This window comes from Electrona antarctica, assembly GCF_951216825.1.
Source record: "Electrona antarctica genome assembly, contig: scaffold_25, whole genome shotgun sequence".
NCBI classification, from domain to species: Eukaryota; Metazoa; Chordata; class Actinopteri; order Myctophiformes; family Myctophidae; genus Electrona; species Electrona antarctica.
In genome coordinates, this window is record NW_027637034.1 from 5759461 (window position 1) to 5775398 (window position 15938).

At 46.7% G+C, this 15938-nt stretch overlaps 1 protein-coding gene across 1 annotated transcript; it reads right to left on the reverse strand.

Moving 5' to 3' along the window:
- Positions 1–1174: 1174 nt before the first annotated feature.
- On the reverse strand, positions 1175–15465 carry LOC306919432 (uncharacterized protein; the record flags this gene model as incomplete). Its single annotated transcript, XM_079532216.1, has 4 exons — positions 15115–15465; positions 13955–14143; positions 3912–4021; positions 1175–1183 (listed from the first exon to the last, which is right to left on the reverse strand). Exons 1-4 carry the CDS (start codon positions 15407–15409, stop codon positions 1175–1177), a joined length of 603 nt encoding a protein of 200 aa, XP_079388342.1. The 5' UTR covers positions 15410–15465.
- Between the last annotated feature and the right edge of the window lie 473 nt (positions 15466–15938).

Below are 15938 nucleotides of genomic sequence, written 5' to 3' on the forward strand. Positions count from 1 at the left end.
GCATCATTGTCATCCTGGATTAGACTGACTGATCATTATGACTTAAACTAATAGTGCGGCGGTTAAGCTCATATATGGAAAGTATTGTGCATTTTATGACTAAAGCATGAAACTTTCAGAATATCATCAACACACCCCAAGGTTTGATTTCAGACGTGGAACCACTTTCTGACTGACCTCTGGTGACCTTGAGGGGTCATTGACCTCAGAATTGCATTTTTGCACGTTTTGCTCCATTATTTTCCACTATAATAATTATTTATGTTTGTTAAATGGAAGTTTTGTTCTAATGAATGACAACTTAAAGCCCAATAGTCTACAGAGATGGTGAATCATGTCAACTTTTATGATATAAATGTTATGACATTGTAATATTAAAAACATCTATAGAGAGCGGTTAAGCTCATATATGGAAGGTATTGTGCATTTTATGACTAAAGCATGACACTTTCTACAGTGCTAGCAAAATAAAATAAAGATGCAGCTCTTCATAGAGCTACAAAAAGGACTGTATGAAGAGGTATAAGGAGATGGTCAAAGCCAAGAAAGCTGCACAGGAGCTTGTGGCAGCGAAGAGTAAAAAATGACAAGAACCACAGAAGAGATAGTTGTCGTTATTTTAACATTATTGTATTGGTCTTCTTTTTTTTTAATGAAGTTATGGAAGAAAAAAATACAGAAAGACTTGATTGATGAGTTTTTTTGGTTTTTATATCCAATGAATATCATTACAGTATATTCAAAGGTGCTATAGGGCATAGCAGTGGTCGCTATTTTATGGTTCCATCCATCCAGACTCCATTCATTTTTCACATATAGAGATTTCCAAACAATATATATATCAATCCAGGATCCATAAATGCTGTGAAAAACAAAGGCTATTGTATATTATATAATTAAATATTTAAAAAGAAATCACAGAATCAAATGTTTTAACATCATGATTCAGTACGGTCCTGGATGGCTTGATTCTATAAGCTTATTGTTTTATATAAATAAATATTCGTAGAAATCTCTATGGGGGAAAAAACAATGGGGTCTGGAACGATGGAACCCGAAAATGGCTGCCACTGCTATTGTATGCCCCCTATTCATCTCATGATTTTGGTTTTGGGGGCAGCATGGCGAGCTTTCAGGGTTCATACGTTTTGGGGGAAGTAACTGTTGGATACTCTTAAGCCTTCTATACCAGGTGGCAGGAATTTAAGGAGATGTTGGGAGATAATATGGTACCATTTCTGTCATAACACTTGCTACCAGTGACATCGATGGAGAATCCAAGCTAATATAAACTGAAGACTATAGAAGTCATTGTTCTCACATTAATACAAAATCAAATTAAAACATTTAAATGTTCGAAATGAAAAACCTGCCTACCGACAATGTCACCGGTAGGCAAGTCTCTGAACTGTCCACAGCCCTACTCTGAGACACAGACTGGGTGGACAAAAAATGTACCATAATGAGCACTAGTGAGTTCACTTAGAACCACAACCTCACACTCAATGGTCTTTTTCCACTATCTTCATCATCTCTCTCCTCATTCCCTTCAGCCTCTACATCTTCTTTGTCTTCATCTTTGTGTATTAGACCTTATATTAACCATATTGGAAAATTCTGTTTTCTGCTTCAATTAGGTTATTGCTGCTCAAGGCCGTCAGACCTTTGAGGTCAGGGGTAGTTGGGGATTAAGGGTCTTGCTTATGTATACCTCGACACATTGCCGGGGCCTGGAATTGAACCTGGGACCTTCTGTTTCCCAGGTGGCTCATTCAGCTATGGCCATCCTTCTTGTGAATGGGTTGTAGAAGTTCCAACAGGAACTGTATTGAGAGACTAGGCATGGTACTTTCTCACAGGGTAGGAGAGTAAGGAGACAGTATCACAAGCACAAGCATCTGATAACACTCGATGCCTGCTTTTATCACAGACATGTTCATCAATGTTCCAATGCAGAGTGTGCATCATGCCGTGCTTTCAGATTCCAAGACGTCCGATCATCTACCTCATGAGCCACTGCTGCCCCGTCACTCCACTGGATTAGACATGTCATAAAATAGGCCGAAAGACGAATTATTATATACTTTATGCAAATGAGGAACAATTTCATAATTTAGTTATGGCAAGAGATTAATTTATGTAACATAATATAGATGTAGACTCTAAAACAACCTTGATATGTTGACTAAAAGCAATAACACTATAGCTAATTCCTAATTTGTACCTATGTTTTACATAATTTATGCCAATTATGCTAATGAAGAAAGGGTGTATGACTTCACCATAATAACAGATGCATTTCTGGATATCACAAACATAGACTTTGACTCTTAAGTCACCTTTCAAAGTTAAATGGATGCAAAATGATAGCCATTTCCAGTTCATTTGCTCAATAAGCAATTGATTTGCTCATTATGCTAATTACTCAAATTGTCCAACATATAACTTTTAGCAAACAATCATCATCTGCCAGCCTATAGATGACATTTTAATCATAAAGGTTTAAAGGAAAAAACATTTCTGGGTTTAACATGGGCAGTTTACAGCATGGTTTGACAGCCCGAAATGTGTACAGCCTCTGACAATTTCCAGATGTAAATTCAGAAGTGTTTCCACGTCTAAAAACAAACTTCGTGGTATATAGAAACACTGTAGAAAGTGCCATGCTTTAGTCATAACATGCCCAATACCTTCCATATATGAGCTTAACCGCCGCACTCTCTCTCTCCGCATCTCTATCCTAGATGTTTTTAATGTTATAACAATGTCATAACATTTATATCATAAAAGTTGACATGATTCACCATTTATGTAGACTATTGGGGTTTAAGTTGTCATTAATTAGAACAAAACTTCCATTTAACAAACATAATAAATTATTATAGTGGAAAATAATGGAGCAAAACGTGCAAAAATGCAATTCTGAGGTCAATGACCCCTCAAGGTCACCAGAGGTCAGTCAGAAAGTGGTTCCACGTCTGAAATCAAACCTTGGGGTGTGTAGATGATATTCTGAAAGTTTCATGCTTTAGTCATAAAATGCACAATTGGTTTGGTTATCCGCCGCACTATAAAGGCTTTTTGCCTGTATGAGTCTTCATGTGTCTTTTTAGATTACTTTTGGAAACACAGCCTTTACCACATACTGTACAAGAAAATGGCTTTTCGCCTGTATGAGTCATCATGTGTGTTTTTAGAGTACCCACCTGAGTAAAGCCTTTACCACAAACTGTACAAGAGAATGGCCTTTCGCCTGTATGAGTCATCATGTGTGATTTTAGATGACTTGTGTTAACACAGCCTATACCACATACAGTACAAGAAAATGGCCTTTCGCCTGTATGAGTCATCATGTGTGATTTTAGGTTACACGTCCGAGTAAAGCCTGTACCACAAACTGTACAAGAGTAGGGCTTTTCGCCTGTATGAGTCATCATGTGTGTTTTTAGACTACCCGTCTGAGAAAAACCTGTACCACAAACTGTACAAGAGAAGGGCTTTTCACCTGTATGAATCCTCATGTGTGTTTTTAGATTCCACTTATCATTAAACATTTTGCCACACTCTGTACAATTTAAACTTTTCTTCCGTGTGTGACTGATTTGTTTTGACGATTCCAGATCCTGTGTGTTTTGTGATATCAGTGTGTTTAAAGCTGACTGATCTCCCCTAGTCTCCTCCCACTCATCACTGTCTTCAGTATCAGATTCAGAACAGTGTGAAGAGAGGAGCTGGTTGTCACTAGTTGGTTGTGATGTTCTACAGTCCTCTACATCAGCTTGTGTTTTCATGTATACAGTTGAGGTGCCGGCTACAGGCTCTCTGTCTCTGTTTTCATCATCATCTTCACTTTTCACTGCTAGTAATGTCAACGCTGATCCACCAGCCTCTTCTTGTCTTTGAAGTAGTGCCTCATGTTCCTCTCTAATCTCTGGAGCGTGTGGTTCCTCCTGGACCAGACTGGAGCTCCTCTCCTCTTCAGGTGGACCATCCTCTTTACACACAGGGACGTGCAGAAAGTCTACAAAAAGAAATACAATGTGTTATGACCCTTATGGTCTAGGAGCAAAGGCCCTGCAACATATTCAAAAAGAAGGACAACCAGATTAGCTTGTAGAGTGTCTATTTTCGGTGCAAAGGATACATTTGGCTTTACACTTCAGGCATTTATATTTTGCTTTATGGCGACGTTGCTCACTGAAAGTATCTGACGTACAAGCAAGCTCAGTGTGTTGTGATGAGACACGCTGTGGACGTTGTCTTTCGGCAGAGCGAAACTGTCGACAGAACTTCTTCAGTTCGGTAATGACTGTCATTTGAGGTAATGCAACAAAGTTGTAAGAACGGCATATTATCGATTGTAGCATATTTGTCATTTACACTTAAAGCCCTCGTTTTGGATGATGTTGATTGGCGCTGCTCTAGTATAGCCTTTGCGTTATTGACATGTTTGTGGTCTGGCGGCTGGAATGTTGTGATGTGTGTTACCTTGCATGACTTTAATGTTTCAAAAACCACTGCTTGGAAATTATGACTCATGATTTCACACCTAATTGTTGTATTATACTATATATATACAGGTTTAATGTTTGTTTTGTTTTAAAAACACCATTGACAATAAAGCGAATTTAAGGTTTGTTTTGTCTCAATGTTTGTTTTACATCATCATGTTGTAAGACGATAAAAGCGCCCCTCACTTCACACGGGTGTGATTTTGTTCCTTTAAGTAGCCTACCACACCCGGAGTGAGCATGTTTTTTGTGGGCTTGCTTTCTTGCATTCTTGTTATCGGACCCTACAAATCCTCCCGCGTGCTCAGATCAGCCAACGCAGGGAAGCTGGAAGTACGTTCACTAAAAATGCCAGGACAGCACTCCACACGTCCCAAACTCTTCTCCCTTCTGGCTCCAAAACTATGGAACCTTGGCTGGTAATCCAGCATGACAGTGTGTCGCGGGTTCGAGTCCCGATCCCGACGAACTTTACTGTGTGTCTTCTCTGCCCATCTCTCTCCCCGTTTTCTGTCTACCTACAGTAAATCTATCAATAAAGGCAGAAAAGCCCCAACAAATATCTAAAAAGAAAAAACAAACAAACAAAAACTATGGAATGCACTTCCCATTGCAATTCAGAACTGCAGACTCACTCCCAATATTCCGCCGTAGCCTGAAAACCCACCACTTCAGACTCCATCTTAGTCCGTAGCACTTGCCCTAGCCTTGACGACCTTACAGGCCTATGCAAAGGCTCAATTTACGTAACTAAGATAGCATTTAATGTAGACATTGCACTCTATAGCAGGGGTTCTCAACCCGTGGGCTGCGACCCCTCGGGGGCCGCCAAATTATTTTGGGGGGTCCCAAAATTATTATTATTATTATTATCTTTACACACAGGAATGTGCAGAAAGTCTATGAAAAAATACAAAGAGACTATCTGAAGGGTTCTCTGCCATCCACTGGGGGCAGTAGCTCTTTAGCTTACCTGTTATGTAGAGTGAAGAAGAGAGCCATTTTGTTTGTTGTCTGTTTCATGTTCACCTTGAGAGATGCATGATGTGTTGGTTGGACATTCTTCACTTACTAACTGTAAGTTTGTTTATGTTATTCTTATGTATGGAACTATGGTGTAGTTTTTGCCTCTTTATTTTGTTTACACTCTTATGTGAGTAATTGTTTGCTTCTATACATTTTCATGTGATAATTAGCCTGCTTATTTTAGTTAATGTTTTATATGATTGTTTGTTTGTACTGCAGGGCTTCTTCATCTTTGTCATTAAAGAAACTATTTGACATTGAGGAGTGTATTTCTTCATGAAGAAGCCATGGTTGTCGTTGGATGCTCTGTCCCTGGCTGCACTTTCAGGACTGACGACGTGTCTGAAGCTCTCGCCATCGCTCTGTTGAATAATCATGGACTTGCCCATCAGAACGCACCACCTGCCGCTCCGGCCCATGGCCCGACCCCTCAGGGCCCAAAACTGGATCGGCCTAAGGTTGACGTTGGTGTGTCTATTGAGGAATGGAACGTATTCATCCGTCGTTGGGACGTCTTCTGCACCGGCTCGGGCATAGGAGCTGCCCAGGCCCCGTTCCAGCTCTTTCAGTGCGCTGGGCCTGAACTTGGTGACAGCCTGTTGAAAGCCATTCCCAACGTCGCTTCAGGGACTTTGCCAGATCTCATCACCGCTATGCGTTCACTAGCAGTCATTCCAGTCGCCACATGTGTGCTGCGCACCGAGCTGCTTCAGTTACGCCAGCAACGCGACGAGACCTTCCGTGCCTTCACTGCCAGGGTGCGGGGCAAAGCAGAGACATGTGCCTATGTTACAGTATGTGTGTGTGGCGGGCATGTGGACTATACCGACCACATTATCCGCGATGTTCTGATAAATGGAATTTATGACTTAGACATACGGCGCGAGGCGCTGGGGGCACCTGACATCCTGAAGACGCCGGTTAACGACGTGGTTGCACTTGTCGAGAACAAAGAGATGGCTCGTAACGCTCTCCCATCCTCGGCCCTCTCGGCTGTGTCGTCATTCCAGCGCTTGAAGAGGGGCCCGCAGGCGAGCCCCGCCCCGACCCCCGCCCCGACCCCAGGCCCAGCGGACAAGGCGAGAGTAGCCTCGTGCTCGGAGTGTAGGGGCACCTTTAATGTCTTTACGGAGGGGCTTCGCGGATGGAATACCAAGCCTCACCAACTTTGTATTGACTGTTATAGGACCCACCGACGCAGGAGGCGACCGCAGCCGTCCACCGGCAGTCAACAGGCCGCCATGGAGTTAGAGCCGATCTCCCAGAATGCATCTATTCAGTCCAGTGCCCGCCCTGGCCGACGTCGCAGGGGCCGTGTCAACGAACCCGTCAGGCTCGAGCACCACATTTTCTCAAGGGGCGAATGGAGGCGAGCCCGGACGAGGGACCATCCCCGTGCGCTGATCACCATCTCTGTTGACAGGCCAGTCAGGCTGAGTGGCAGCCCTAATGGCCGAGGCTTGGCCAACACGGCCAGGGTATCTGCCATTGCGGACACTGGTGCGCAGTCGGACCTTTGGTCCTTGGAGGAGTTCCTTGCCTGCGGATTCTCGCGTGATGACCTGCGTCCTGTCCGCCTCAGCATGTCAGCTGCCAATCGCTCCCCCATAGCTGTCGAGGGCGCATTCTTCGCTAGGCTCTCGACAGCCTCCGGCAGCGGTGGGATGTCGTCCTGCCGTTCCATGGTTTACGTGAGCAGCTCAGTCCAGGCCATGTACCTCTCCTATGAGTCGTTGCTCAACCTCGGCCTCCTGCCTACGGACTTCCCGTCGGGTGACATCGGCGGGGGACACGGAGAAGAGAATGGGCCCGACACCCTTTGCACGCCGAGCCGTCCTTTATCCATCTATGCTATAAGGGCCACCAACGGTGGCTGCGCAGGCCCCCATGGCGCCCGGTGCTCATGTCCCCAGCGTACGGTCCCTCCGACACGTCCTGCAGCCCTACCATTCCCTTGCACACCGGAGAACAACAGCCGGATGAAGGATTGGCTGCTACAGACATACGCCTCGTCCACATTCAACACTTGCCCTCATCGAGCATTGCCGTGCATGGAGGGGCCACCCATCGAGATGCATGTGGACCCTGCGGCCACGCCGAGAGCATGCCACACCGCAGCCGTGGTGCCTCTGCACTGGCAGCAGAGGGTCCACGATGACCTTCTCCGTGACGAGGCCCTTGGTGTCATTGAACGTGTGCCATACGGCGAACCTGTGACGTGGTGCCATCGTATGGTGGTCGTTCGGAAGCACGATGGTTCCCCCCGCAGGGTCGTGGACCTCTCACCTCTCAACAAGTTCTGCCTACGTGAGACTTTCGCCTCCGAGTCTCCATTTCACCTTGCTCGTCGTATCCCGAAGGGCACCTGGAAGACTGTCACAGACGCCTGGAATGGCTACCACAGTGTGCCCCTGCGTGAGTCAGATCGTCATCTGACCACCTTTATCACACCCTTTGGCCGCTGGCGCTACACAAGGGCGCCACAGGGTTTCCTGTCATCAGGGGATGGCTACAACCGCCGTTTTGATGCTGTCCTCTCAGACTATGAGCGCAAAGAACGTTGTGTGGATGACACTGTCCACTACGACACCGACCTGGAGCAGCACTGGTGGAGGACCATTGACTTTCTGACACGTGTCGGCCGCTCTGGCATTGTGTTGAACCCAGATAAGTTCCAGTTTGCGTTGAGGGACGTTGATTTTGCTGGCTTCAGGGTGTCGGACGCTACCATCGAACCACTCCCCAAGTACTTGGATGCTATCCGGGACTTCCCTGCCCCAGAATCTACGACGGATATAAGGAGCTGGTTCGGACTTGTCAACCAGGTGGGTAACTATGCCCAGTTGCGCGACACGATGGCTCCATTCAAGCCGTTCCTCAGCCCACGTTGTAAGTTCTCGTGGACGCCTGAACTGGAGGAAGCATTCCAGTCGTCCAAACGTGCCATTGTTGAGGCAATCCGTGAGGGTGTGGAGATCTACGACATGCAGAAGCGCACCTGCCTCCGTCCCGACTGGTCCAGGCGTGGTGTCGGTTACTTCCTGCTCCAACAGCATTGCAGCTGCGCCTCAGGCGTACCAGACTGTTGCCCTGGAGGATGGAGGATCACCCTCGCCGGTTCACGCTTCCTGTCCCCAGCGGAGCAACGCTATGCGGCCATTGAGGGAGAGGCCCTGGCCGTGGCCTGGGGTCTGGAGCAAACACGATACTTTACGCAGGGGTGTGACAACCTTGTTGTTGTTACCGACCATAAGCCCCTGGTGAAGATTTTCGGCGACCGCACACTGGATGAGATAACGAACTCACGCCTGTTCAGGCTCAAGCAGCGTACCCTCCCGTGGCGCTTCGACATTGTGCACTTGCCAGGCAAGAGCAACCATGCTGCTGATGCGACCTCCAGACATCCTTCCCCTTCGGGTTCAGCAGACGGCCTCTCACTGGGGTTGCCGGGCATGCCTGACGACGTGGAGTCCGCACATATGGCTTCTATCCGCAACGATGCACAAGAGCTCGGGGCCATCTCCTGGTCCCTCCTTGCACGAGAAACGGCGGCTGATGCGTGCCTCGGCCGCCTTCTGTACTTGATCGAGCGTGAGGATGGAGTCGACGTGGACGACCCCGCACTGGCGAGTCTGTCACCGGTCTGTGAGTCTGTCTACGCACAGGATGGCGTCCTACTATATTGTGACCGCGTCGTGGTCCCTCCGTCTCTTCGTGACAGGGTCCTTCGGAATCTCCATGCCGCCCACCAGGGGATCTCGGCGATGGAACAGTACGCCCGTGCCATAGTCTACTGGCCTGGAATGTCGGAGGACATCCGTGCTACCAGGTACGGGTGTGCGGACTGTAACCGCAATGCACCGTCGCAGGCGGCCACGCCCCCTGTGCCGTCCTCACCGCCGTCCACCCCATTCGAGGCGGTGTTTGCTGACTTTTTTGACTATGGAGGCCGCCATTATCTGGTTGTCGGGGATCGACTTTCAGGCTGGGTGGAGGTCCTGTGCTCTACAGCAGGCACTGATTTGGGTGGCTCAGCCGGCCTAGTTCGCCACCTCCGTGCATTCTTCGGCACCTTTGGTGTACCGGTGGAACTTTCTAGCGATGGTGGCCCGGAGTTCGTGGCTGGCCAGACACAGGAATTCCTCCGCTTGTGGGACGTCCGCCATCGTGTGTCCTCTGTTGCTTTCCCGCAGTCGAACGGGAGAGCGGAAGTTGCGGTGAAGACTGCGAAGCGCCTCCTGATGTCCAACACTGGCCCGACTGGCAGTCTCGATCATGACCGCTTTCTGCGCGCCATGATACAGCTGCGCAACGCACCTGACCCGGACTGCAACCTCTCACCGGCGCAGATTGTTTATGGTCACCCCCTTCGTGGCTCACTTGCCTTCGTCGACAGGCTTGAGAAGTTCTCGGACGCTCGTATCCGGCCGCTCTGGCGCCAGGCGTGGGCAGCGAAGGAGGATGCCCTTCGGACCCGGATGTCCCGTACCACTGAGTCTCTGAGGGCTCACTCGAGATCACTCCGCCCGCTGGCGCTTGGTGAGAGGGTGTTCCTTCAGAATCAGCAAGGCCCGAGCCCTAACAAGTGGGACAGGTCGGGGGTGGTGGTGGAGTTGCTTGAGCACGATCAGTATCGGGTTAAGGTGGATGGATCAGGGCGGTTGACTTTGCGCAACCGGCGCTTCCTCCGTGGCTACACCCCAGCCACCCCTTGTGCCCTACAGCAGCCTGCGGCGCAGTTGCCGCCGCCCGTGGCCTTGGATCGCCAGCATCTGCCTGTCCGCCCGGTCCCGGTGACGCCGCAGGGGGTCGTTCAGCAGTCAGGGGATGGACCCTGTGACGTGGGTTTGGGCTCCTCCCTTCCGGCACCGTCTGATGAGGCAGCCTCTGACCTTGGGTCCCAGGGCGACCCCGTTCCCTCTGCCCTTGGGTCCCAGGGCGACACCGTTCCCTCTGGCATAGTCCCGGGCACGTATCTTCCGGTGTCACGGTCGCCGCCGTCTCCGCCCCTGTCTGTGCGGCCATGCCGCACTAGGAAGCCACCTAGGCACTACGTGCCGGAGGCTGGCCGTTGGACGCTTTACTGAGTCCTTTAACCTATTTCAGTTCATAGCTTTCCGGACTGGGGGGATGAAGGGTTCTCTGCCATCCACTGGGGGCAGTAGCTCTTTAGCTTACCTGTTATGTAGAGTGAAGAAGAGAGCCATTTTGTTTGTTGTCTGTTTCATGTTCACCTTGAGAGATGCATGATGTGTTGGTTGGACATTCTTCACTTACTAACTGTAAGTTTGTTTATGTTATTCTTATGTATGGAACTATGGTGTAGTTTTTGCCTCTTTATTTTGTTTACACTCTTATGTGAGTAATTGTTTGCTTCTATACATTTTCATGTGATAATTAGCCTGCTTATTTTAGTTAATGTTTTATATGATTGTTTGTTTGTACTGCAGGGCTTCTTCATCTTTGTCATTAAAGAAACTATTTGACATTGAGGAGTGTATTTCTTCACTATCCATGCAAGGTTTGAATATTGTACCTCAATGCAGAGTAGTGGCTGGAAAAAGATATCAACAGATTACTCTTTGGCCACATTTTCCAGAATTGAACTTTGATGCTGCGCTGACTGCGCTCTGTGCTGTAAATAGTGTGGCTGTTTGTTTACATTACAGCGTTCTCATAGAAGATGTGAGACGAGTTGAATGTTAGGTCTTCTCCAGCAGGTTAGTTGTTAACTATGGAATCGCGCATTTCCCGTCAGTTGGAGATCCCTGATTTCATCAATATTAAGCCCATACTGAAAATGGAGATCCCTGATGTCATCAATATTGGCCAGCAACTCTGACCTCAAACCTCAAACCCTTAGATCTCCATATATGGAGCTGACCTGTTCTAACATGCCATAGGTTGATCCTTCCCCATCCATCCTTCCTCTTTCATGTCTCCCTTTTTACTGATACCTGTCCATTTAAACTCTAGACGGACCTGCCCCAAAGTTATTAGTGCAGCCGCGCCCGGCAGCCGGCAAAAAACAGAGTTCTTAACAGGCCCGAAAATTAAGATCTTACCCCCCATGCCAAAGCGCCTGCGCTCACCCCGCAGTATGCTGTCACCCAGGCTTCGCGCCCTCAGGCGTCTTACTGGTACTGAAGTAGAATTAACCTTATTAACACATAATTTGCTAACCACGTATCCGTACGTTATTAATTAATCAAACGTCCGGTGCGAATCACGTATCCATACGTTTTAATCACTTTTTTATTGAATACTTTCATTCATCTTTTTACCCACCCGGACAATGAAGAACCATCCCCCTGTCATTGCTGCTTAGTCCCGCTCACGTGATCAGAAAAAAAAACAAAAAAAAACAAACCCCCTCCCCTCCTGAAAACAGGAGGGCGGGCCGCTTTACGTGTAGAAGCCAGGGTAAAATGGACGCGCCCATGCCATGATCTAGTCGGTGTGTGAATAGAAGAATCAAATTTCACCTAACCTCGCCTCACCAGGCTTTCCTCCACCTCGGACATTTCACCCAACACTATAATACTCGATTCCCCCCTCCCCTCCTGTTTCTCCTGAGGAGGAGGGCCTTGCGAGATGGGGGCTCTGTCTCTCGGAAAAAAACATGATGAACGGAACGCTGCCTAAACACATGATCTGCACCGGATCGGCATTGCATAACGTCTGCAACACACATGGACAGATGCATGTTTCCTTCTTCATACTACGAACTAACAAACGAACCACAGTATCGAGGGGCCGCCATGACAACAGACAGTCTACCGTTGGGGGATCACGTATCGCCATGCAGAGCCGTCATAATCGGAGATCGCTCGGACGTGTGATTGTAACGCTTTTTTATTCATTATAATTGTAGTGATAAGACCGAAATGAACGCGTCGGGGACGTAATCGACCCGGGTGTAATGTATAACGAACTTTTCCGCGTCCTAAACCGTGGTGTTGTGATCTGTGGAAGTCATTTTTTCCTTGTCGTCGACATCACAGCCGGGCTTAGCACCTCTCTGGACACTCCCGGTGAAGCTTTTTTCCATCGCTCCTACGGGGGAGCGATGACAAGCTGCATGCCCAGGCATGTTCCCCTATACTAGCTTGAAAAACAAAATCAGCTAATGATGACAACGCGTCTCACCGTTATACTATAGTTCTGAGCCGAATGGTGGAATGGGACTTTTTATAGCCGTACGGATCAAGACTTTTGCTGCCCAATGTGCCCATGACCCCCCCCCCCCCCCCATGTTACTGCGATCAAGACAATGAAGGCCGATCTGTGAGATAGATTAGGCGAGGCGAGGCGATCATCATCATCCTCATCTAAGAAAGCAGAGTTATGAAGGTTTATAGTCACCGCGCAACTGTTGCACTGCGCAACTGTAGAGAACAGTTGCACCGCTCACTTCACAGGGGTGTGATTTTTATTATTACAGTAGAAGTTTACAGACCAAACTGTAAATAAAAGGTTTACATGACTTTCTGTCTCAGTCCGTATATAGCGAGCTGTAGTGAATAAGTACAGAACAGTTGCACCGCTCACTTCACAGGGGTGTGATTTTTATTATTACAGTAGAAGTTTACAGACCAAACTGTAAATAAAAGGTTTACATGACTTTCTGCCTCAGTCCGTATATAGCGAGCTGTATTGAATAAGCAGAGAACAGAATATGGGACAGAGTTGCACCACTCACTTCACAGGGGTGTGATTTTTATTATTACTACAGTAGAAGTTTTTTTCTTATGAAAGCAGAGAGTCTTCTGTTTCATACGGTATATAGTATTTATATGTCGCAATAGGCCTTATTTTGTGAATCTTGAGTTTGGGTCCATGTCTTCTCTGCAGTTATATCTGGTGGGCGCAAGGTGCATTCAGTAACCAATTTATGACAAACTGTACATGGGATCAATGTTTACTCTTTTCCTAGTAAAAGTACACATTCAGGGCTTTCATTCGGTGTATAGGATGTATAGCATATTTATTGTGTTTATTTTTATATCTGCCTGTCAATGTCTCTGACTTTAAACCATCCATAACTCTGCTCACTGTTCAAGATAACCACTTCCAGGCAAAAGCAGGTGTTGCAAAAAGGTCAATATCTCCAGAATGGAAGATGGTAAAATCAAAATTTATTTTTTAAATTGAAGTGGACAAGTTCAGCTTTCTTTTGATGTATGCGTGTGATTCTCGCTATAAGAGAACATTTTGCTGTGGGCCCCCGAACAAGGCCTTCGTGCAATGTTAAACGGTAGCAACATCAAAATAGGCCTGGGGCGATTCTGTAGCAATCAAAGTGTTAAGCCTTATGTGAACCCATTAATACTTTTACTGACGATTCATCTTTACACTCTCAGTACCGACCCACTTTCACTAATAAAATAAATAAAGACAGAGTGATTTAAACTTACTGAGGTCCAGGTGGTCTTCAGGTTCCTGTTTAAGGCGGTCTTCAGGTTCCGGTTTAAGGTGGTCTTCAGGTTCCTGTTTAAGGTGGTCTTCAGGTTCCTGTTTAAGGTGGTCTTCAGGTTCCTGTTTAATAGAAAAAGTCGTGGCTGCAGAACTGATCTTCACCTGCAGACTGGACTCCACACACTGGTCTGGAATGAAGGAATACAATAATTAGTTAAATACTTTACAAAGGACTATGATGTGACATTACACACAATTGTTCATGTAAACAGCATAACAGCATAACCAGACTAAATTGATTTATATTATGAACCAGAGTTTGTTTTAAATAAAAATCAAACCCGTCTGGACCTAGTGGCGCTGTATTGTACTCGTGCTGTAGTACTGTACTGTACAAGCCGCCCTACCTGGCGTGTGTGTGTGTGTGTGTGTGTGTGTGTGTGTGTTACGGTTGCGCAACAGTGACACTTGGTAGTCAACAAACGCTATAATAATATTTCCATGCTTGGACGGACAGACACAGACCCAGTCAGGGAGTCAGGGACACACATTGCTGTGCATTAGAGTAGCTGCACCACTTAAAAATGAAAGAACAAAATGAAAGCACATCTAGCAAGCAGTATTTTTTCATTGTATATTTGAAACAGCCAAACAGTTTAACATATTAATGATCCTGAAATAGATAACACAAGTAGGTATAATATTGTTGCTGTGAGGTGGAAACCTCTTATGTCCAAAACTGTTACTTTTCAGAAAATGAAAAATAAAAATGAAAAGCTTGTAGATCGGCTATTTTGGTTACTTTTGGGTGACACTGTAGAATGATGATTAGGACATTCATTTACAAAACAACATCAAAGGTTAAATTATGTGAGAGAGAGCGAGTGCATTTTCTGGCACCGGCGGCAGCAGTCTGACACCCTACCCAGGGCCCAGACCCTAACCTCACAGGGAAGATACGGCTGTCTTGGGAGCCACGGGTGAGTTTTACCCAGCGACGCTGACACCCAAACCCTAACCCTAACCTCACAGGGAAGACACAGATTTTTTAACTGGCAACGCATATCGGGAGCCGCGGCTGTTGTCGGCAGTTGCGGCATCGGCCGGTGTCGGAGAATGCACTTGCTCCTTCTGAATTATGGAGATACAACACACATACCTGCAGTGTGTAGATCGATGTCCATATCAACATCAATGTCCAGCACTTTGTTTTGTTTCTCCAGCAGAGTTTCTAGTGTCTCCATCTCTGTCTGGAAGAGGTTGCACATGACCTGAGCAGCCAAACGGAGGCGCTCCAACACAAACACTCTGACATCAAGCTTCACACAACAAACATCAGCACCACCACTCTGCTGCTGTTTGTCCAAAACACACAATATGTCCTCTCCCACCGATGTCATGTGTTCATGTATCTTCAGCCATAAAGACTCCATTTGACACGTTTTGACGTCCATTATGTTGCACCACTCTGAAAAATAATTTCACACCACGATGAAAAACAACCATAGAGCTAAAGGCTAACAACCTCCATGGAGGTCCTCCATGCTGCAGTGCTAACCTTATATACTCTAAGGTGCTAACAGCAACAACAACACGCACTTACTTCCGTTTCCGGATCAACGTGTTTCGAGCGCATGCGCAGCAATGGAACCTCCAGGCCGTTTGCTCAATGCAAAGGCTCTGCTTTTCGCCCCCTGGTGGAGGAGGTGTGTAACTGGACGGACGGATTGAATACTTTATTAACAGTTTGTGAAAGAAAGGACAGAAGTACAGTTATACAATCTAAAATAATTATCTAAAATCAATGATCTAAAACCATTATCTAAAAGGATATAACATAAAAGCCCTGAGGACTTGTTTCCAGGCAGACAGACAGACAGACAGACAGACAGACAGACAGACAGACAGACAGACAGACAGAATAGAAATAAATACATACATACATACATACATACATACATACATACATACATACATACATAC